The sequence below is a fragment of the Eptatretus burgeri genome, chromosome 11, assembly GCF_056783735.1.
Source record: "Eptatretus burgeri isolate ZD-2024b chromosome 11, Ebu_testis_v1, whole genome shotgun sequence".
NCBI lineage: Eukaryota > Metazoa > Chordata > Myxini > Myxiniformes > Myxinidae > Eptatretus > Eptatretus burgeri.
In genome coordinates, this window is record NC_140971.1 from 35,085,070 (window position 1) to 35,109,882 (window position 24,813).

At 41.1% G+C, this 24,813-nt stretch overlaps 1 protein-coding gene and 1 pseudogene across 2 annotated transcripts in view; one reads left to right on the top strand and one right to left on the bottom strand.

Annotated features, from left to right (window-relative positions):
* GTF2E2 (general transcription factor IIE subunit 2) overlaps positions 1-16,752 on the top strand; it is a 21,720-nt gene extending 4,968 nt beyond the window's left edge. The window contains exons 1-8 of one of the 2 annotated variants that reach the window (XR_015049211.1): positions 2,966-3,326; positions 3,508-3,673; positions 4,682-4,773; positions 4,921-5,028; positions 9,977-10,159; positions 10,512-10,605; positions 14,544-14,684; positions 16,308-16,752. Coding sequence is in view for 1 of the 2 variants with exons in the window: in XM_085845953.1 (XP_085702079.1) it covers positions 3,508-3,673; positions 4,682-4,773; positions 4,921-5,028; positions 9,977-10,159; positions 10,512-10,605; positions 14,569-14,684; positions 16,308-16,433 (885 nt within the window). In the remaining variant the exon portion in view is untranslated. Of the gene's footprint in view, positions 1-2,965; positions 3,327-3,507; positions 3,674-4,681; positions 4,774-4,920; positions 5,029-9,976; positions 10,160-10,511; positions 10,606-14,543; positions 14,685-16,307 lie in introns of those variants that run through there. The other variant, XM_085845953.1, reaches the window with a different exon arrangement.
* Positions 16,753-20,598: 3,846 nt separating this feature from the next.
* LOC147016846 (SCAN domain-containing protein 3 pseudogene) lies at positions 20,599-23,054 on the bottom strand (annotated as a pseudogene).
* Between the last annotated feature and the right edge of the window lie 1,759 nt (positions 23,055-24,813).

Genomic DNA, 24,813 nt, shown 5'->3' on the forward strand with positions numbered 1-24,813 from the left:
GAAGCATTTGGGTCCCTCCCGAACACCTGGTCCTGAGGCAGCCAAGCACAGATAACTCAGCGCACCGGCAGTTGCAAAGCAACCATGAACGCCGATTGGCACAGCCAATCCGGGCAGCGTTGCACTACTTCGCGTGATATCCTACCTGTGGACGGCCAGCTAATTGGGTTCAGTGCCCTCAGCGCACACTCGGATAACTGCCGAGTTTTGCAGTGTGTGTTGCCTGACAAAGCAAATTATTGTGGTAGAACAAAGCAAATTATTGGGTAGTCTAACCTTACTTGTGCACTGCATCGAACCCATAAAGGAAAAGACAACTGAGACAGATTGGAAATGGCAACAAACAATTATTTTTTTACAAACACACAAGCAAGCAATCATTTAAAATAAATCATTTAAGCAAGACAGCAAAAAGACACATAAAAGCAGATTTAACCATAACGTGTATTCTTATTCAATCTTACTGAAACAAAAGACTTGGCCATCATTCACTCAGGGGAGAAGAATAAAACAAGGACTTGAAAATAAAATAAAAGTAATGAATGGAGAAAAGAAAAGCAGTCTTTCCTTCTCTCCCTCACCTCACACAAATATACAGGAGAATGCGATGGAAAATGTATGGGGAAGATGGGCAGCGGCGATGTGAAGCGATGGGGACATGCAACCACATCCCGATGCCTGGTGTTGGCTTAATGGTTGGGGTAGAGGGCTTGGGATCCTAGGATCCTCAGTTCAAATCCCACTTGGCTGTTGAATTAATATCAGGTGGGGTTGACTCTGCCTGTCATCCTTCTGAGGTCGGCAAAAATGGGTGCCAGCATGCTGGTATACTGTCAGAGTGGCGACCCGTCCAGGATTGTGTCTAATAGCCAAGGAGACTGCTGAGGCAGCAGCAACGCTCCTCACAGAATATGATCCCAATGGATCGATGGATGGAACTGCATCCCTGAGGTGCCCAGACCCATGAGGTGAGTTCTCTCTGGCATCCCAGATCTGTGATCTAAATGTACAATTCCCCCTCCTCTGTCTCAGATTCTTCCTCCTCAGGCCCCCATCGATGAGGTGCTGCCGTTCACCCTCCTCGTCCTTCGTGGCTCACAGGATCGAGAGGGCAGTATGACACTCGTGGTAGGAGTGTTCTTTTTCCACAGAAGCTCGACATCAACTACTCGTGAAACTTTCCTTTATTTTCCCTCGCACGTTTTTATTCCTTCACTCACGAGCCTCTCAGTCTTTTGGTCTTCTGCTCAGGCAAGATTATCCTGTTAGTCATTTCTCCTTTCTGCTTCCCTCAGCCTTCTGCCCTCTTTTCTGCTTTCTGCCTTTTGCTTATTCCCTTTCTGCTTTGAGCCCTCTGCTCAGAAGTGCTCTTCGTCCCTGCTCGTGCGAGTTTGTCACGAGTGCTTCTCTGCTTTTCTGATTCTTATTCACATCAGCTTTCTTCTCCTCCCACAAGCCTCCCCCTCCCATTCGTCCGCAGCCGATTTGGGGTATGTGCATGACGTCACTTGTGGAAATTGCCACACCATTCTGAGGGAACTTTCAACGAAGCGGCCACCCCACCCTATACGCGCCCAAAGCCGTAACGAGAGCCCCCAGCCTCCTCCTTCACACGGAAACACCCAGTCACACCGTTTTGCACTGTACTACGCCCGCGAGACGTGCCACACCTCGCAGGCCATACTGAGCACCAAGCGCCACGAACATGCATGCAAAACGTGGCACGAACATGCATGCGAGAGTACCCAATGGGTTACCAAGCAATGCGCAGATGGAGGGAACATGGAAAGGAACCAAGCACACCCGAGAGATGACCAAACGGCTGTGGAATTGAAGGCAATACCGATGGGGTGAAGGAGGGACTGTTGAAAGGATGTTTACGGAGAGGAGATTATTGGTGGACCCTTGAGATGGGTCGATGGGGTAATGGAGGGATGATTGAAAGTAACAGAGGGATTGAACAGAACAATTGTGTGATGGAAAAAAATATTGAAAGTAAGAGAGGGGGAAGGGGATACATTACATGGAAAAAACCACAGCCTAGCCAATGCATTCCCTCCAAACAGCCCTTTGACAAGGGACCAAGGACTATCTATACAAAGACTAGTGAAATAACTGATCCTTAGGTCACCTATGTGTCCATATATGCTCTCTCCCTGGGAATATATATATATATATATATATATATATATATATATATATATATATATATATATATATATATATATATATATATATATAATTGTTCAGCTACACAGCACAGCCAACCAATCGATCAAACAAAGTCAGAGTAAACTCTATTCCCCAATTTTTTTAATAAACAGGAAAGAGAGTCTCCTCAGGCGATGGTTTTCAAGCCTTCTCAAGCCACGAGGCATAGCGAACTACATGCGGCCATTTATAGCGAACCACTTCCGGTCACGTGTGTAAGCACTCGCACATCTTTTGGTTATCAGAATGTGGCAACGTCATTCATCATTGGATTCCTACTGATTCCTGGTCATTACATTTGTTTTTTATTTTTTAATCTGGTATTGTAATTACTAGTGCGGGCCTGTACATACGTGGTCATACGTGCGTGCCCGTACGTGCATGCCCATACATGCGTGGCCGTACGTGGAAAAAAAAATTAATTGTGCCGTCAATAGTGATGTCATAGCACCGTGTCCTGTCATTGGCTGATAAATAAATGGCTGTAACTTGGGATCCGCTTGTCCGATTAATATCAAACCTTGAAAAGGCACATCTTTGGGTCCCCAGCAGTATACCTGAAAAGTTTCCATTAGATCGGACCAGTGGTTGTCGAGAAACGGTGGTCGCAGACACACACACACACACACACACACACACACACACACACACACACACACACACACACACACACACACACACACACACACACACACACAGATTGCTGGAATTATAGATAGATGCGTACGCACAGCTAACTGTGCATGCTCCAATACCTCTGGGTTATTGAAAGACTGTCTTTTGGTTCTGCATGTTGATTGGGATGGGGGTGCGGGTTGATGCACTTCCTGCATGTGTTGTGCATGTGCCGGTGAAAGGTGTGAGCATATGTTGTGTGATGGCGTGTTTGTGTGTGGAGCAGTGCATTGCAGTGACGTTGTGATTTATTGTGGCAGTGTATGCGTCCCAAAGCTATTGTTGAACCTACTGTACCTGTAATCTTGCTCTTACACCATCCCCTTATTGATGCTTTAACCAATGGGTTGTACTGTATCGGCAGATCAATAGTCTTGTTTGTAAAATTGACTCGACGCCGATTGACCAGACCGAGAGCAGACACTCCAACTACACGTCTGGTAGATTGATTATTATGAAATGGATTATTTGTTTTCGGTTAACAGCACTTTGCTCAGCAAAGACTATACACTGAAACATAAAACAGGTTTAAAAAAATATCTTACAAGGTGAGCATGGCACTCACTTAGACACAAAATGAAAACAATTTTGTGGTGCTTTAAAAACAAAAATCTCTTTCAGATGGATCCCACACTCTTGAAAGAGCACGAGAGGTTTAAAAAACGTGCTCTTACTACACCTGTGGTAGAAAAACGTAATGCATACTCTGTATCTTCGAGTCCTGCCAAGAAAAAGAAGACCAAGGGCAAGTCACAGTCGGCAGCATCTGCAGGAGGAAGGAGCTTGGGTAATTAATACATTTCCACCTTTTACCATTTAAGGATGATTCCATGAAGGCACAAGTTTGCTTTTGCTGCTTCTCCATAGCGGTGTATGTTTCACCATAACCATGCAAGTGTTCTCTTGAGAATATATTTTCAGATTAATTATTCCAGCACAGGTTCAAGCACTGCATGATGCTTCAGGATGCACTACTAGATACCAATATATGTATTCTATTTTATTCTGTTTGTATCACAAATTGTTAAAATAAAGCTTGTGGGGGATTAAGAAAATGGGTTTCTCTTCCACCCAATTGACTGCTTGAACTCGCATTACTAAGAGCTTCATCCTCAGGGCATTGTCAACTGCAGCCCTGCAAAGGTGCGTGACAAAACTCTCCTGAATTGGACAAAAAATACTTGGACGAGTGAATGAGGACAAGGTTTACACCATGAGGCAACACAACAAAACGATTGAAAATCAAGTGTTACAAAATTGAAGCTGAAAGAAAATGCAACACATCATCGACCTCATAGCAGTATGCATTTGTTTGTTTTTGGACTGGAAGATCTTTGAAAGTTTGAATCTACAGACCTATCTCTGGTTTGCTTGTGGAAATCCTTTGCATTTACATGTGCACATGTTGATATATGTGTTCTTATGCTTAATATGCAGAAATTGCTGCATCATTTGCAACATAAAACTGAGTTTTAAATGTTTCTGTTGTTGAAGGTTGATTTTATATATATATATATATATATATATATATATATATATATATATATATATATATATATATATATATATATATATATATATATATACACATTTGTTGTTCTTCTTCTCTTGGCTGCTCCCGTTAGGGGTCGCCACATCAGATCATCTGTTATGATCCACATACTGATTTGGCACAGGTTTTACGCCGGATGCCCTTCTTGACGCAACCCTGGTCGCCTCTTACGACACAGGGATAAAATTTTACATATATATATTTCTAGAATTTACTCGCATGACTTTCCTTTATTTCTAACAGACACTGGAAATGGCAATTTCAACTACAAAACCATGCCAAGCAGCTCTGGATACAAGTTTGGAGTCTTGGCAAAAATAGTTAACCACATGAAGGTAACAAATACTACAATAATTATTTCCTATTTTTAAGCAGTTTCACTTTCAACTGAAAATCATAACTGCAGTAAGTAAAACACCAGACTAGTTTAAAGGCCACACAATATAATTGGACAGATGAGTGTCCTTTGCCCGAATGCACAGACTCGTCACCAGAATGGAGATATATACCCACTTACCCTGGAAGAAATCCTGGATGAGACGAAGCAGTTGGACATTGGGCTCAAACAAAAACAGTGGCTCTTCAGTGAGGTGAGGAAGTAGTGAAGCTTGTCTTGCAAATGAGTTTTGCTCTTCATTATACCACTGTTCTCGATCGATAGCAAGTTTGAGCGATCCGAGTTGTTCTGATTTTAAAATTAAATTTGTGATTGCTGATTCTCTTCTGCAAGGTAATAGAGTTCAATGAAGTGAAGGAACATTATTTTAGAGCTTTGTAAGGGTGAAAGAAAATTTCTTAAATGAAGACTTTTTTTTTGTTTGTTTTTTTTTCTTTCACGAGGACAAAGCTTCTTTAGCATAAACTGACGAACGAGCAAATGACGATGAGAACGATACATATGGTGGAGAAAATATGAGCAGCCTTATGTGAAACTACCAAATCAAGTGGAGATCATTGTTGCTTAAAGAAGAACCGAAACACTTTTTAAATTTTTTTTCTGAAAATTATTAATCACGGTCTAATTTGAAGGGAAGAATTGTTTTGAATTTTTTTTGCCGAACACAAAGTCCTGAAAAAAGCCCTGGAGTGTATTTTTGTTAGTGACGTGACACCTTGAACCCACCTTGATTCAAACGGCAACTTGAATCGAGAAACAGTGTATTTTGAGTTCGGATTCCGATACTGATTCCACCGTCATTGGCAATTCTGAAGATTCTTAGTATGTTGAAACCCATCAGTGGGATTTTGAAGAAACTACTGGAGACAAAAGTAGTGATGGAAATGCTTTCAGGGGGATTATGGAGCCGAATAATATTACGCCGTATGCGAGTGGTTCGGAAGAAGATGGCGACAATGGAGGTGTTCATGAAGATGAAAATGCCGGTCACATGTTCACTACATATTGGTGGGTTTTGTTTTTCTGTTCAATTGATGGTGTATAAGGAATTTTGTATTAATTGATAAATCGACTACATTACTCCAGCAGAAACACGGCACGGCACGGACATACTCGGGTATGGCACGACATGGCCACAGACATGACAGTGGGACACCGCACAACACAGCACAGACACGACGATGGGATACGAAGGTAAGACATGACACGGAAAGGACATAATGGTGGGGCACAGCCCGGACACTGTGCAACACCGCCGACAAAATGGGCAACAAATGCTTTGTCCAACCATTGCAGGCTGACCAAGTGTCCTGTATGGTACAGTATCACTCCATTTCATAATTTCCTGGGATGCCATTTGTGTCCGTGTCCGTGCCGTGTCACGTCACACCCATCTCCGTGCCATGCCACGTCACGTCACGTCACTTCCCACCGCATCTGTCATGTCACGTCCCACCGTCGTGTCCGTGCCGTGTCACATCCCACCGTCGTGTCCGTGCCGTGTCACGTCCCACCGTCATGTCCGTGGTCGTGTTGTGCCATGTCCACACCGTTTCCATGCTGTCGAGCTAATGTCCCACCGTCGAGGTGCATAGTGGTGAGGTGTGTTGGCCTGCCCGCGACAGATCTCAGGTGCTTGATTCACTGCTCAAATTGCCTGTGTACACGTGCTGGTAGCTGGGTAGAGTACATTGGGCATAATCTGCAGTTATGTGCATAATTAAAGTGATGGAGGCAAATTGTATTCACTACCAAAATCCATACGTTTTTTTTTAGATGCATTCAGGTATACTGAGTTGTTTTTTTTTTTTAAAGGAGTGTATGCCGAAGGTAAGACATGACACGGAAAGGACATAATGGTGGGACACAGCCCGGACACGGTACAACACCGCCGACAAAATGGGCAACAAATGCTTTGTCCAACCATTGCAAGCTGACCAGGTGTCCTGTATGGTACAGTATCACTCCATTTCATAATTTCCCGGGATGCCATTTGTGGCTGTGTCCGTGCCGTGTCACGTCACATCCCACCGCCGTGTTCGTGCCGTGCCACGTCACGTCACGTCACGTCACTTCCCACCGCATCTGTGTCATGTCACGTCTCACCGTCGTGTCCGTGCTGTGTCATGTCTCACCGTTGTGTCCGTGCTCTGTCACGTCCCACCGCCGTATCCGTGCTGTGTCACGTGTCAGCTGGAGGCTGTTATTATTAACAATAGTGCCTTTTTTTAAAGGCTGAATTTTGGAGCTTTTGAACCTGTAATAGCCGATTCAAAATGGTGTCCATTTTTGCAATTTCTATTTAATGCATGTCACACTCCTGTGTATAACACACACCGTTATAGAGAGAGAATATCCACCAGCCATATCACTTTAAATTCCAAATGTTTTACCGAACATCAGCCACAAAATGATATATGATGTATATTTAAACATTAAATCATCTGAATTTAGCATGTGTTTGAGTATGAACTACATTACACGATCACATAACAGAATAAATACTCCACATATTTCACAGACAAAATGTTTGAATGAGGGAATCACGAGTTCTGTTTTTTTTTTTTTTCGTGTCAGTTAATGAGATGTGGTGTTACTTGGTTGGAACCAGTACTGTGTGTGGCTCTGTTAATGCTTGATCATGGAGAATAAAAATTTCATACACACCCTTAAGACCTTCAGCTAACTTGTCCTCGAACGTGCTCCTCTGACTCACAAATGATGGTTTAATTTGAATATTGTATTAATTAGCTATAGCACAATATCTTTCCCACACCTCCGTGGGCTTCACAATATCAGTATGTAATGCTGATTTATTAAGCTCCTGGAAAAGCCATATTAATGTCATATCAGTGCAATGCAGTGCAGGTTTTTTTTTTTTTTGGTTTTTTTTTTTTCCATTTTGACAGTGCAACTATTTTTTCTATTGACAGTGCTCACGTGACATCAGCGGTTGTAAGGTCATTGACACAAGCGAGACGTACATTCAAAGTTTGGTCATATTTTTATGCTTCAATTATCTGACTAACTTGCAACTCTTGTCAACTCTGACAAAAGATGCATATATTCCAGTTTACAGGTGGTATCTTTCTTCATAAAGGTAATTTTGGTGGCTGGGCAGTGACAGTTGATGTTGATGTAGATGAACTTGTGTGGCATTGCTGTTCCCTCATATTTGCCTTTTTCAATCTCTCAAGTTTCTCTGTACTTGTATAACACGAGCGACAGTCCATTGTGCCAGCAAATTGATGGAGGAGGCTAACTGTAAATACTTCAGTAAGTCGAACAGTTGCATCTCTGAAATTGACATTGCGTAACTTAAGCTGAACTTGCCTTACATTATCGATTGTCTTTAAGCCATCCTCTTTTGGTGTCATGTTTTTGGTCCCTCTGTTGGCATATGATGCATTTTTCGGAATCCAACACGGTCCGTTTCCTTGTTGTTTGACTGGTGTTTTCATCCATCGTACAAGTCACGACTTCATACACTTGTAGTCAAAAGATTACTTATACCATATATCCCTAAAATTACAATAACATAGTTAGCGATCACTGCTGATTCTCCACCCTAGTTGGTCACCATAGCAACATGAATTATCCGGAAGCTAACAGTCACACATATAATCATGATGACATGATATACCAATGATAGAAGTAACTTTTTCAGTACTCTGATCATCACTTCAACATTTTTGGAAATATGATATTCCCAGTCATTTCTGGAGGGACTGCGAATAGACATACCACAAAAGACAGACGGACCGCCAGACAGAGACAGGCAGACAGACGGATGGACACCCAGGCACAGATATGAAGATCCTGCAATATTCCACAGACGAATTATAGAGGTTGTTAAGGAATACAAAAATACAAAATGTCACCTGCAATATCATTCAGATTGACAGAGAATGTGACGTTAATAGTGTCAATATTTATGTACATTCTGCATATGTAATTTGAAATTGTTATCCAACTGAAAGTGTTAACAGATTACAATTTTGTAATATAAAACTCAGACATATCAGTATTATATTGTCATCCATATATTTTCATTTTTAAGTCCAATTGCCATTAAAAAGTAGAGCTAGAGGCTGTTATTATTAACAATAGTGCCTTTTTATACATGGTATTTGTGAAATATGGCTATCATTTTGAATTAAGTGTTCAAGGGTTAACAGTTCAAAATCGAGGCCAGCATCCACCAGATTTGAATTCACCACACATTAATACATCTTATCTGGTACCGTAAGCATGTTTGCCAGCCGTGAACACAAAATGCCTCCAAGGTTAACATTTTCTGAAGAATGACCCAATCTAGAGATGGCTTTTGCCATTTTGAGTGACGGCTGTTTCTTCTGCCTAATCATGGAGATGGCATTCTTTCTCAATCATGGCGGATAACCACAAGCTCTAGCCATCTGTGTTGTTTCATAACGGCGCTCTGTAAAATGGTCCGAGCACAAAAGCGAACAGGCCTGATCCACACTCAGGTATTTCAGACAAACCTCGTCCAATTTCTGGCAAACTTATGGTCTTTCAGCTATTAGTGTAGCATGAAACCATCTGTTTGCATTACTACAAACACGAAGGACGCATCAATTCGGCATATTTGTGGAAAATCTAAAACTATTCACCGTTTGAGTTAAATCGTACTGCAATGTAACCCGTAGACAATGCAAATCTGGCGGTCTACTTTCAGGTGTGACATCACGTCGAATCATGAAGAAGAAGAATAAGAAGATTTTGGCCTTTAATCGCAAAATTACCGACTTGAGAAACTGTAAATCAGAAAAAACATCTATTTTGTAGGGTGTCACAGGATAGATTAGCATCGAGATGGTCTGAGCATTTGGGTTCCCCTTTAAGGAATAGCCTGAATTTGGGGCTGATGAAGAGAGGCCAACATAAAATATATTCCTGTAGACACTAAAACAGTGGCTTCGGTGTGGTCAAAATAAATAACTTGATAAATAACTGTGATTGGGAAATTGCAAGGTGGAATAAGAATATCATGAATGTCCACCACACTTTCTGCCATTAGTGTTTTGAGTTGAAAGCGATGGAAGTCTGGTTCTTCGAGCTGCCATCATGTGGAGTTACGTTGCTTGATATATATATTTTTTATTTTTTTTTCCTTCAAGGCATTGGTGAATAACCCCAAGATTGAGATGGTGAATGGAAAGTTTGCCTTCAAACCCAAGTACAACCTTAAGGACAAGAAGGCCCTGGTCCGGCTGTTAGACAAGCATGATCAGAGAGGTCTGGGTGGCATTCTTATTGATGACATTGAAGAAGGCTTGCCAAATGCACAAAAGGCAATGAAGGTAATTATATTTTGTTGTATTGAAATGCCTCTAAATTATCTCAAACATTTTATTTCCTGGCAGTCTTGGTGTGCTGTTGTGAAGTGATGGTGTGCAGTCGGTTGGGGAAGCTACCAGTTGGGAGTCATGTTTGGGTTGTGGTTGGCATGGGCAAAGCATGATTGGTTTGGGAGGAGCGGAAGGGACGCAGTTGGTTGAGATCCTGATTTGGTGTGGTTTAGCAGGCTTGGGGTGTGTGGTTGGCTGGAAATGAGGTTTGGAGAGTGGTAAAAACCTGCACAAACAATCTTTCATTTTAAGTATTCTTAACTGTGTTGACCCAGCATTGACATTAACTTGTCTTGCCTTCTAGGCCCTAGGAGACCAAATATTGTACATCAATAGACCAGACAAAAAGAAAATCCTTTTCTTCAATGATAAGAGCTGCCAGTTTACTGTGGATGAAGGTAAGCTGAGGTTTCAGAGTATTGTCAGATTATGATTGTTTGTTCGTGTTTAATATGCAGATTAGTGATGAAAACAAAAATTATAAATTGCATGAAGTGGTTGGTGATGCATTGCTTTGAGTATTGGTCGAGAGGATTAATGGTGGAAGTCTATTGGATAATTTGTTCACATATATTTGAGAGGGAAGGGGGCAGAGAGAGAGAGAGGGAAGCAAAGCAAGAGGTCTTTTCGAGCTCCAAGAGGGTACAAAATAACAAGAGTTCAAACGAGCGTAAAGGGAAGGCTCAAGCAAACAACGCAATACAACCAAGCGAGCGCACAGCAGGACTCCACCACACTGACTTAACCGGAATGACTTCCCTTCATGACACGCAAGCACTTTTCGCTTTCTCCACCTCATCCCGTCACAGCCATGAGCCAATCATGTTCCGCCACCAAGGTTGTACATCGCAGGTTGGGGGTCGGCCATCTTGTTTCTGCTGCATCATACATGTGCTATGTGCTTAAAACTTTCTAATATATGTGTTTTGGTTGGACCCTCCGTGGAAGGAAATGAGTAAATACTTAAACTAGTGCAGGCTTCTTTTACTCCTTTTCTTCCCTGCCCCCTCCATTTTTCCTTATTTCATGGGTGGCTTATCCTCCTCCTCCCTCAAGATCCGTCGGTGCCATGCAACCGAGCTTTTGAGCTGAGATCCTTTTACCATTCATTGTATGTGAACTCATCAATGCATTAACATATATTTAACCACTCATCCAGGAAATGAAAAGTTTAAGCTTTTGGAAAGGGGGGAGGGCATGGCAAGGCATGTCACTGCTGCAATTTGGAATGTGACCAGAGCACCAGCCATACGTCATCGACTCTTCACAGAGACCATTGGATCTTTAACATCCACCAACTAATGCTAGCTGATGGGACACCCAGTTTAACATCTAACCAAGGGATGGCACACACATTGATGCTTTGCCCTTCCTGTGAAACACCAAGATGACAGTTTATAGCTGGGCTGAGATTTGTACCCAGGATAAACAGCTCAGAAGCAAGTGTGCAGACCTCTAGGCTATCCTGCCAACCCAACTAAATAAACTCAAACAGCATGATGCTGATTGTCTCCTACCCATGGTTATTGTGCTTTCAGGGCTTTATTCAGTAGCACTCACTGCTACCTGGGGGACATCGGGTGTAGTTGACGAAGAAAAATAAACTCATTTCTCATTTCCATATCCACCACAAGGTGGATTACACAGCCTCTTGCAGAAGATCCATGAACCACCTCCTCATCTGCAAAGTCTTGCCCAACTCTTTGAAAAGTCAGCATACTGACTGAGTAACAAAACCATGACAGCCAACCTCAACAGGTAAGATTTGATGTCTCCACCCCTGTTCATTACACAAGGCACCAAGGTCAGCATACTTAGAGAGTTTCCTCATGAGCCCAATCAGTGTTCGATCCTCAAGGTACTATCAGCTCCACCATCAGATCCCTCTTGTCTTCTGACTGGAAGACCATGTCCGGTGTCTGCGTAGTCGGTGCATCCAACAATGAAAAAATGAGGTCCTCATTGAGCTCTACTGCTTTTCCCAGTAGACCGTGATGGAACCCTTTTATACTGTACTGACCTTGGTGCCTTGTGCGAGGTTGTCTTTCTTTGGGATTCAGGGTCCACTGCTCAAGTGGATGTTGAATTTTCTCGATGAGAGGAAACGGCGAGTTGCCCTGAATGGTGTTCTATCTCATGATATTTCCCTTCATGGGGTTCCACAATACAGTGTCTTATGACCTACAATATTCTTGATCTATATCAATGATCTTGTCAAGAAACCTTTCCACAAGACACCCTTGCCTGCTCGTCCTCCTCTCCCCTGGTGAAAAAGAGATACAACTGCTTGAATCCTTCTCATCAGATCTGGACAAGATAATCAGCTGATCAGCTACTTTGAATATGACATTCAAAACACGACGGTAGCCAGCAAGTCACATGGTCTCTTACTGTCAATCTTTAAGGATCGACAACATATCCAGTCCACTTCTCTGAATAGCCACCGGAAGAGGTGCAGTCCCTGAAACTCCTTGACTTCACCATGTGCCACAACATTTCATGAAAGGATTATAATCGCCAAATTGTCATCGGAGGATAGTCGCCGTTTGGGTATTCTCTGCAGAGTTCAGGCATTCCAAGCTCATCACAGTGTGCAAGCCTTTCATGCTTAGCTCGACAGTGTGGGGCTCCCCCCTCTACACTCGTGCCCCTGCTTTCCCACCTTGCTACTGTTGCGGTCAAAAATGAGGCCTACCGCACCATTGGAATCTCAAGTCATGAAGCAGATTCTCAAGGACATTTTATGCTTTGTCTCATCGGCAAGCAGTTTCTCAAGAACTGTCATTCTCCCACCAGTGCCAAAATGGTGGGCTCTATTTTATCAGAGTGCGCTCGTACTCTATATGTAGGGATGGCGCAGAAAAAAATAGTCAGTCCCACCCACGAAATACAAAACTAAAGTTGAAGTATCTTCTCTAAAAGTCGCTTCGGCTACACATGTTCAGCTGATTGTTGAGACAGAGATCACTTTTCAGTACTCCAGACCATGGCAAAGGCAAAAAAACCCCCAGCAAAACACCAAGATCAGTCAAAATCGGCAAGGCAAATCTTCTTCTCGATCAGCATAATCATAATCATCAAAATAGGACCATGGGTCCTGAAGCTCACCTGGATCAGGAGCAGCAGTCAATGATGTCATAAAATATCAATTTTGTTCATGCGCAGAATCTGGTCACGTTATTGGCCGAATGGAAGCCATCTCGATACTGATTACAGTGATGCACGTTTTTACAGGTTACAAGTCATGCTTTTGGCTGAGGGCATGGCAGTTCTGTTGATGCAATGCCCCCTGTAGGTTAAGTGCATGAATTTTTGGCGTTTTTGGCCTGATGTTCAACCCATTAATGAGCGCAGATTTTGATGTGGTCAATACATCTTCGTTAGGCATCAAATATGACGTTTGTGGCAAAGTTTCATTAAAATGCATGTTTGGTTCAAGCGATAATGACTGAAGTGTTTTCAGACTCATGTTGTAATCCATATTTTCATTATTCCTCCCCATCCCAGCACCTTTAATTTCCAAATGTTGAACTGCATATAACAATCTCTTGCCCACTCTCTGAAAGTATCTAGACTTTCCTGAATCTGATTTCCTGTCCTTCTATCCTCTCTGCTATCTTCCCTACCTCCAAGCTTTGTCTCATCTTCAAACTTGGAAAGGTGACTCTTTCCTCCACTGTCAAAATCATTGGTGTAAATTTTATAAATAATTTCAAGTGTATTTGTTTGTTACTCTTTCACAATCGAACCGTAGCACTGAGATGCCCCAAATGTTTGCTTTAGGTACTTTAGAATCTGTGCAAGGTTTTAAGCTACCACAAGTTGGCCTTGAAGGCCGTTTCAAGGCCACTGAATACCGCTATAAAGAGTATATTGAAATGAGGGGTTGGGCAGTGCTGTCGCCAGCCTGCAGGCAAAAGGTAACCACCATTGGACCAATAACTCAAGCTTTTCAATGTCCAACACATCCTGAAACCACCGGCAGGAAAAGCTCACCACCACGAGGACAACTCCATACGTTTTCAATTCACAACCTGTGCCAGAACCCTACATAGTGTTTTTTCCTGTGCAGTGTCAGGTACCCAGGCGAGTTGTAAATACTAACTGTCACAGTATTGATCCCCGAGGTACCCCATTACTTACAACCTCCTAACTAAACATCCTCCACTCCCAAGTAAGTAGATTTTTGTTTTGACGTGCATTGTGCCTTCATATTTCTAGTACCATGCATTATTTTCAACTGATAGCCGAGGACACGATTCTTTTCACAATGGCTAAAGGGAGGGTCCATTTGACCACCTGAAGTAAGGTACGATGCGATCGACCTGCTGTGCAGATTTTATTCGCTCCCTCTACGGTAGAGTTCAAGAAGCTGTGGAGAAGCATTCCCATTGACTCAATGGATGAGGAGAAAATTGAGGAGTACCTGAAGAGGCAGGGAATAACCTCCATGCAGGACTCTGGCAACAGAAAAGTGGTAAGTGCAGCACATAATCATCAACCACTGAGCTATTGGTTTTTGATTGCCGCATAGTTAGAGGACATGAATATTTTGATTTATATAAAGCATTTGACAAAGTGGGCAGGGAATAGGTATGGCACAAACATGTTGATTTTCCCAATAAAAGTACTACATTTGCAATGGGATCAAACCAGGAATGACCATGCTGGTTTACAATTACAACTCAAATCGGACAAGGCTGTATCCTTTACCCTCATCCATTTGGAGTGGTGATAAACTTAATCAGGAGACGATCCACCCTGCATGACAACTGGAAGTGAATCAACAAATTGAACTTTGTGACCTCAGTTTTACAGTTGACACTTGTATCGTAAGCCAAAGGAGAGAGGGAATGCAGCTAAAGACAAATGACCTTGTAATGCCTGCTTAGAAATCAAATAGAAACATCAACAAACCCACTCATGTATTTTCAGAATGTTACAAATCAACAAATCCAAAAAGGGGGTGGGGTGGGGGGTGCCATTGGGAGAGTTGAAATACAAGTACGATGATATAACGATGGTTTTAGTTGCAAGTGACATAATATTGTTGGGCTTTTGAAAAACCGCCATTGTAAATGTGCATTCACGACACATAGATCCTTCAGCGTAGTTATTTCCGTAATAAATGTTTATAATAGTCTCTTACTTTTATAAAGCTTAAAAGCGTACCTTTCGAGGGACGGTTTTCTCAGAATGTAGGTGAGATTCTTCCGTGATAATTCTGGTATACTGTAATTTCAAAATTTAAGTATAGAAAGTTAAGTTTATAAATTATAAGAATATGATTTTTATTATAACTTGCAACTTACAAGATTAAAAAAAAAAGACATATCTGAGAACACGCGAGTGAAGAGGGGTTTTTCTCAGCTCGTGTCGGTAAGATTCTTCCGTGATAATTCTGATATTGATTTACAGTCATTTCAAAATTTAAGTGTACAAAATCAAGTTGATGAATTAGAACAATATAATTTATGAGCTTTCTTGTAAGTTTATAACTTTTAAGATAAAACAATTGATCTAAGGAAAACACACTTGCGAAGAGGAAGAGGATTCGTTTCCAAGCGCAAATGAAACGTCCACTTGTTGATGTGTAATGTGAATGATTGTATGTCACCTTTAAGGGGTGAGGTCAAGGTCATGGCTATGGAGAAACTTGGTTCCATCTTTAAACTTGTGATAAGCATTAATCACAGCACGACATTGGAGGAGACATCTATGGCATCATGGCTCAAGTCTTGTGTGCAGAATATTAGAAAAGCTGTGATCTTAAATTTGTCTGTGATTTTATTGAGGGTCATTCCTTTGCTTTTTTGTTTTGTTTTTGCCCATGATACATTGCATATGCTGTTGTAACTGGTTGCACTTGACTGGTTGTTGATAGCACTTGATAACTTAACTTATCAAGAGAGCTTGAAATTTAAGCCAACTTCAATGAATCTTTCATTGTGTTTGAGGCAACTATGTCTTGCCCTAATGAATCCTTGAATGACTGAAAAGCATGCAAGTTCATGTAATACGGGGTATTAAGATGCAGTGAATGGTTGGTCGGGTGGTCCGAGTGACCTCGTAATGATATTTGCCTTGTGTAAACATGCAGGCTCCGGTGCAAAAGCGGAAGAAGGCACCTTCACAGCGAAAGAGGAAGTTCAAAACACACAATGACCACTTGGCTGACATTCTGGAAGACTATACGGAAAGCGGGGCAGTAAAAGACAGCATTTAGCTTGAGTCCTGAGGGAGAGAAACTAGGCTGAAAAACAAGACCCTCCTTTGAACCCAACTTGCACAACACATTGAAACGCTGCACTGGACAAAACTTTCTGCAATTTGGTGGACGAGCCTGCTTGGCCAGTGAATGTACATTAAAGTGACATTTGCTGTTATAGAAAGCTAAGTGCTATTGTTTCCAAAGTCCAGGACACCTTTAATTTACATCTTATATTGCATCACTTGCTCAGGTTGAGTTTTGGATTGCAATATTTTGAAGGTTGAACAGATCTTTTCGAATAGCATCTTTACAATAAAAAATATGTATAAAGCTATCTGGTCCAAAGCTGAACATTTTGGTGACGAGGCTTCATGGGACAGTGACTTGTCTCACATAGTTGTCATTTCTTGACAGGACAAAACCAAAAGCCCCTTTCAAACTAATCACAAGTTAATATGTAGCTCATTTGTAGTTGTTTTTTTAAAAATCTAAGTTTTATGTGAGTATTTCAAAAGTTGAAAGCCATCTCCAATAATGTCCTCACACTTTGTTATGCATGAGTGCTAGCAAATAAACATTTGATATTTGTGAGGCAAACTTTCCCCTGAAGCTGAGATGGCTATAAGTGAAAAGATGCAAGGCCATTTCCTATCGACAACACTGTGCCCACTCAATTGTCATGGTTTATGAAACCAAACTGCAAATTGAAATCCATGCCTTCTGTTGAGACCCTTTAACCAGATTCATGAATGTGCACGGAAACTTTTACAATGAGAGTTGTTTATCAAAAAGGATTGATTGTGATCTTTAGTGTAGGTAGGTTAACCATTTCCATTTTATCCTGTATAAGCTTTGTGAGCAAGGTTAACACTTTCCAAATGATTGGATAAAAAAGTAAGGAAGAAGAGGGAGGCAATTCCAATTGCTCAGACATGGGGCCCTTGGCCGAGGCCACTATATGTGCACATATGGCCACTTTAGCCGAATATTACTTTCCAAAAATTGAAATTTCACATCAAAACAAACCGAGTTGCTTATTAGGTCATCTCTTCGAGCATGACCTAATAATATTGGTGTTGAGAGGAGAGGTGACGATCCGTCCATAATGAAGTTGAAGCGGGAGATCTGGTCATTAGTGATCCTGATAGAGGTCAATGAGACGTACACGATGGTATGACTTAAGGTCACCGAAGGTCAAGGTCAAGGTCACGAGGGCTTTGAAGTTGCGAAAATGACGATTTTCAAATTCTATCTCCGCCATTTCTCAAGCGATCTTGAATTTGATTGTAGCAAATGAATCTATGGGACAATATCTAAATTTTGATCGGGCCGGATTTTCGATATTCGCGTCACGTGACTTCAAAGTTGGCAAAAACTGTGAAAATGACGATTTTCAAAATCTATCTCCTACATTTCGCTAGCGATCTTGAATTTGATTGTGGCATATGAATCTATGGGACAATGTCTAAATTTTGTCAGGCCGGATTTTCGATATTCGCTTTCGTTTTCGTGTCATGTGACTTCAAAGTTTGCAAAAACTGCCCTACCTTCAGGAGGCTATATATTCTCTACTGGGCATGGTAAAAGTTAGTGAATGGTGTCATTGCATAGCAGCTGACCTTGTATATTATATATTTATACATTTTCCACCGAAGGTGCAAAAGTTTCAAAACCCGAAATGTAAACGTCGGCATTTATTTTCAAAATATAATTTCATGCACGCGCGCCAAAATGCCGAGTCATCTTTAACCAAACTGCACAGTTCGAGCTGCGCAGTAGAACTGCACAGTATTCTTTGGTCATAACTGAACATTGAGAACTTGTGGTATTATTTCTCGCAGAGATGACCGTCACTCCCGCACGGGGGTAATTTTTTTAATGTTTAAACCGCCCCGAGACCCAGAGAATATGAGGAGGTTTATACATGTTGCAGGGTGTTTCTACAATTAGTGTTCCCAATTTATTAGACGACTCAGAGTTCTAAACCACCATTTAGGTTCTTTGTTTTTTTTTAACATTGGAAATTATGTGCAGGAGGCCATTCAACCCATCATGCCTGCACCACACCAATACCAGATTTAATAAATCTGTCGGTACCCCTTCCCTTCGTGTACAGCCTTTTGGCTGCTGCACTGGTTCTCATTTCACCAACCTCAGAAGGATGACAGGCTGAGTCAATCCCCTGGTGTTAATTCAGCAGACAACGGGGCTTGAACTCAGGACCCTCGAATCCCAAGCCACCACCCTAACCACTAAGCCAACACCAGGATTGAATATATAAATTTTAAATGAGATTTTCAAGCTGCAGCTCAGAGCTAGCTGGCTGGGACTTTCAAAATGAAATTTTGCATCAACAATGGAATATAAAGTATAACAGGATTGACAATTTTTGACCTTGATCTAATGTCATGACCTAATAATTTATTGGATCGTGGATGCCTTCCTCTTGGCGATCGTAGAGATTTAGTTTTTCTTGAAATTTAGAAAAATCTAATGTGCAACTTATCATTTTAAATTTATATATTGTTTATGCTACCTCTTCCTTTATGCTCCCTTTTTAAAACAAACTTTATCCTTAGACATCAAATATATACAAGGGCAGTTCAAGGGGTTGTATGTAGAACATGCAAAAACAAGTCAAATCATGTAATTATACAATATCATCCACCCTGAGCAAGTTAAACAGGAAGTGAGTGCTGCTCAATGCATTCTGGGTCCCAACCTCAGATGCTGTTTGTGGAACAGTTGGGACAATTTATTTGTGAAGAAGAATATCAGGCTGACATTCACAGGACTGTCCACTCAACTACATGATCCATTTTTCATGTTATTTAATGGGTATGGAGTTGAGAAATTAGTGAATTGATGAACAATCTTGAACACTCACCTGCCACCACCTCAAAGGTGTCACTTCTCAACATTTTCAACAAGCAAACATGTATGGTCAACATTTTTTTTTTGGGGGGGGGGGGTTGATTGCTGGATTACTAGATATGAAGCTAATGGGTACCTCCACGCTCAAGTTCCCATGTCGGCCCACTGAACACGGATGGCCACTTTGTGTCTAGTGAATCAAAAAAAAAAAAGTAAAATGGTCAAGGATAGCACTGCAATCAGTATAGTAATCACCTGGATGAGGCCTAAGGTTAGGAAAGTGTGGTAGATGCTGCACTGTAATCACCACTGTGGGAGGTGAGGAAAGCAAGCAATTTGCTACACCACCTCGATGGAGGGTTGGTTGCTGATGTGGATAGATGTGATAGACATGAATAACGATGCTGAGAAAAAGGGGCACACCAAAATGGTGAAAATATCAATGCCATATTGGCGACATAACTATAGCCACACTTTATTACAGTAGTGGATATAAGACTAGTTGGGGTACCCAGCTTTGCCTGGTGCTGTTTTTATCCTGTTGGTACCTTGAAGAAATCAAATTTGATTTTCTTTTGGGGGGAGCCCAGAATACTTCCCTACGTACACAAAATAATGGGGTCAAGGATCATTTAATATGACCTTTCACATAGCTACAAAGGCTTAGGCACTATAGAATGATAAAAAAAATCTAACTTTGCTTTTTTCAAAAATATTTTTGCCAAAAACCCCAGCACACAATGATTCTCTCTGTCCATCTGTCCTCCTACTCTTCCCCTTATAAGGGGTGAGGTTCAGTGGCACCAAGCTTCTGCCCTGCCTCAACCACAATACTCCACTTCCCTCTGTCCTCAACCAACTCTCCAAACAACCCCACCTCAATGATATTCTTCCCATCTCAAAAACGCTCCAACCTATTATCCTTCTACAGACACATGACAGAAGTAAATAGACACCTTAAATTTATTCAATTCATCTGCATAAAGCAAGTTTGATGGCTCGTTGGATATAATAACCTAACTAAAGACGTCACAACGCACACATTTAATCCTCCCGCTGAACAAAAGGACAGGGTCCTGACTACACACATACTTACCGGCATAACTAACTTTGGGACCCGAATGTTGAGTGCGCATGGTTTCCAGAGTCGTAACAATATATTTTAGTTATCTTAAACTCCAGTGAATAGACATTAAAAGAAAGATTGAAAGGAAATGGGTAACATTACATTGAAGACAACTTTTAAAATGTCGTAATGTTAAAATATGAAATTGATGATATAGGCATGTTAAATCCTTAACTTTTCCTAATGTGAAAGGTGAGCCTGCTTCATCTTTGTCAGCTTATCCAATCATGATTCAATTGAGGACAGTGCCACATGCAATGGAGAATGAATATCCACACTATTCCTGTACTTTGTCTTAATGATGCTCATGGTTGAGAAGCCAGTCTTGCAGAGGTAGGTTGAAGGAAATGGGAGAAGAGTTTTCAGAGCAATTTCAGTAAGCTCAGGATATTCTGCTTTCACTTTTATCCAAAAAAGAAGCAAGTGCTGTTGTCGTTTCGAAACTCCTCTTCAATCCTTCGTCAGCAGACAGCTCCAACAATTTATCCTCCATAGTGACACCTACATCATCTCTCAATGGCATAAACGGATTTCAGATCCATTCATTCCCTTTCCGTGGATCTTCTTCAGGAAATTAATGCTGAAAACGTTCTGCCAAATTCGTAAAGTGTTCTCTGATGACATTTCGTAGAGATGCAACATTAAGGTCTTCTCCTCTATCAGCGATGACTGCCCCTAATTGGTGAAACATGTCATAACAATCTCTTGACACTTGACTCTTCCATGCTTCGAGCTTTCGTTTTTGTCCGTTGATCTTGTCTGCCATTGTAAAACACGAAGCCATCCTTTCCTGCATGGAGGTGTTGAGATCATTAAAGATGACAAAGATATCAGCCAAATAAGCCAGCTTGGCTAGCCAATTCACATCTCGGAACAATTGTGACCAGTTTGTTTTTTTTTGTCCTGAAGAAACACGGCCAGTTCGTTTCGTAGTTCAAATACTCTTGACAGGACTTTTCCCCTTGATAACCAACATACGTCGGCACGCAATCGGAGCTGTTTATGATCAGCTCCCATATCATCACATAATGCAGTGAATAGTCTCAAATTTAGAGCATTTGCCTTTACATGATTCACAATTTTTACAACCTTACTGAGCACACTTTCGTTCTGTTGACTTTTTTTTGTTGCAAGACTTTCTCGATGAAGGAAGCAGTGCGTTGACTTGCATTCTGGGGCAAGCGCCTTGATCTGGGTAACCATTCCTGAATGCTGTCCTATCATTGTGGCAGCGCCATCAGAACATATGCCTACGCAAAACTTCACATCCAACCCATATTTGTTAACGATGTAGTCACTCACGGTCTTGAACACTTCAGAACTAATTTTTGTTGGTAGTGAAGCAGAGAAAAATAAAATAAAATAAAATAACTTTTCCTTCAAATCACCCTCATGTTCAAAGCGCACATACACCATCAGAATTGCCATATTAGCAACGTCTGTACATTCATCAAACTGCAAAGAAAAGTACTTTACTAACTTAATCTGTCCTACGAGTTGATCTTCCATATCCTGAGCCAGATCGTGAATTCGTCGAGCTGTAGTGTCATTTGAAAGTGGCACCTGAGCCACTTTCCTTGCAGCCACCTCACCCAGCATTTCCATGCAGACATCTTTAATACAGCCGATCACTAGCGTCTCACGGATTGTATATGGCTTTTTAGCCTTAGCAACTCGAAGTGCTACTTTATGAGAAGCCTGCAAAGCACAAGTATTTATGCGTGACACTTCAAAGATCTGTTTCTGACGGCCTTTTAAATCAACATGCTTTCTTTCAAAGAACTCTTTCGACTTTGAACTCATTTCTTTATGTTTTGTATTTAAATGCCTCTTGAGCTTTGACTGCTTCATTGAGTCGTTAGCCAACACATCTCCACAAATAACACTGCGATTTTGGCACTCCCCCATCATTCGTGGCTACAAAACCGAATTGAATGTATGAGGAGTCATATTTCCGAGAAAAGCCAGTACGAATTATTTTTGCCGGCAATACTTCAGCTTCATTTACATTGTAGTCATCTGATTCAGAATTACTTGTGTGGTCAGCAACCGAATTTCTCGGCTTGATAAACATGTCCATTGGGCCTCGCTTCGCCATCTGTAAATTAGAGATAAAAATTCATATAAATTCCATAACCCTGGAATGATGGACTGAAATAATGCTTATTTGTAATATTTGAGTTAATATTTGAACTGTATGTAGTAGAATCAGTGCAAATAGAATATAAACCAGAGTTGGTGCCAAAGCCACCCAATGTTCGCCTGTTTATACATTCGTTTTTAAAAGACGAGTCTAATAATTAATATTTTTTATAAAGCATTGCAGTGAAGTATAATTATAAGGCAATATATGCATTTGTATATTGTAATCAGTAACAAGAGCGCAAGTGAGCACAATATACACCCTTACAAAAAGATATATACAGCATTGTGCTACTACATGGAAAACAGCATCCTGGTTGCCATGGCAACCTCTTTAGATGACGAACGTATGTCATGACACTGTCTCCAGTCGGTACCTATGTACCAAATATGAAACGTGAAAGTTGAAAACTTTGGGAGTTAGAATCCGGACAGGAACGGACGGACAGACAGACAGACGGAATCACATAATACGCCCCGATATATATATATATATATATATATATATATATATATATATATATATATATATATATATATATATATATATATATATATATATATATATATATATATATATATATATATATATATGGCGTATAAAAAGTGTGGTAGATAAAAACATTAGAAAGGAAACTAGAGAGGGAGCACTCGGGAGAGTGCAAAACTTCTTCTTCTTCTTCTTTCGGCTGCTCTCGTTAGGGGTTGCCACAGCGGATCATCCGTATGATCCGAATAGTGATTTGGCAGTTTTACGCCGGATGCCCTTCCTGACGCAACCCTGGTCGCCTCTTACGACACAGGGATAAGGGAGAGTGCAAAACCTCCGCCGCTAATACTGCTGGGTCACTCAAGTGAACCTATCTTATTCATTAAATATGATGTCAACAGTGCTGACAGAGATAGCTCTTTTCTCCAACATTTTTTTTTTGGGGGGGGGGGGATTGGAAATCACATAAAACATGTAGAAATGCCAAAAAAAGATTTCCTCTAACTATTTTTGGGGTGGGGGGGGACCAAGTCCAAAATCTAATGGCATGATCCTTGGACCATACCTAACCCCCCCACCAAGTTTTGGCGAAATCCGTCCAGGAGTTTTTCCGTAATACAAATTTTTTTTTAACATTTTCACGCTCACGCTCACGCCGGGCTATCGCTATAGCTCTGTTCTTCGAACAGGCGAGCTAAAAATGAACAATACAATAAAATTCTAAACAAAACATAATTAAACAACCTCTCATGATAGCTTCAAAAATTAATAGTTCCATTAAACCTATATTATTTTCCAACCTTTACCTGAGTCCCACAATCAATGCACGCGAAATTATAATGAAATACCAAGAGTCCCGATTGGACATGTCCTTCATGGGTCCGCCCCTTTCTGGGTGAGATCTCGGCCAGGCCCGGAGAGCCAGCCCACTCCACGAGTGTTTAAGGAAGGTGAACGGTGGTACAGCCAAGAAGAAATTGGAACATTTGGGGAAGCCGAGGAACTGGAACTGCTGCAAGATTTTGCCTCGGAAACACGAGGCTCCAGAGACACAGGTGGACTGTGGATTGTGATGGGATATAAAGATTTATTACCCTCACTAAAAAAACATCGCAATGCACCCCAGTGTCATCCCACTAAACACAAGGAAGGAATCTGTCTACACATATACTTAACGGCATAACTGACTTTGGGACAACTGTATGTTTGGATGCTTGCGGTTCCCAGAACCGTAACACATGAATAACTTAACAACCGTTGGTATTAGGAGTTTGCTTTAAGCAGTTTTTCGATAATATAAAGAAACAATACGAATATTTTAAAACTTTCATGACAACTGTACAATTATAACTACACCCATTTTTGGCAAAACAAAAGAGCACCACCTGGCAACTCTGCTGAAATTCACATTATATTACCTTCACGTTCGGTTCTGGTATAACTTCCAACATTGACAGACTTCTCTCTCTCGTATTTTGAATTTGTCAGCTTAAATATATTATTTTTCAAGATTTTATACATTACATGTTATATATTATGATAATGTGAAACTGGAAACTCGCCATGGACCGGCAGTCGATGACTCACGTACCAGCACTGGTCCGCGTACCACCACTTTGAGTAGCAGTGCTCTCAATGACAATCTTTTTATTCGGAATTTGGGAGAAATGTCAGTAGTTTATAGAATAAAACAAAAAAATGTTCATTTTACTCAAACACATACCTATAAATAGTAAAACCAGAAAAACTGATCATTTTGCAGT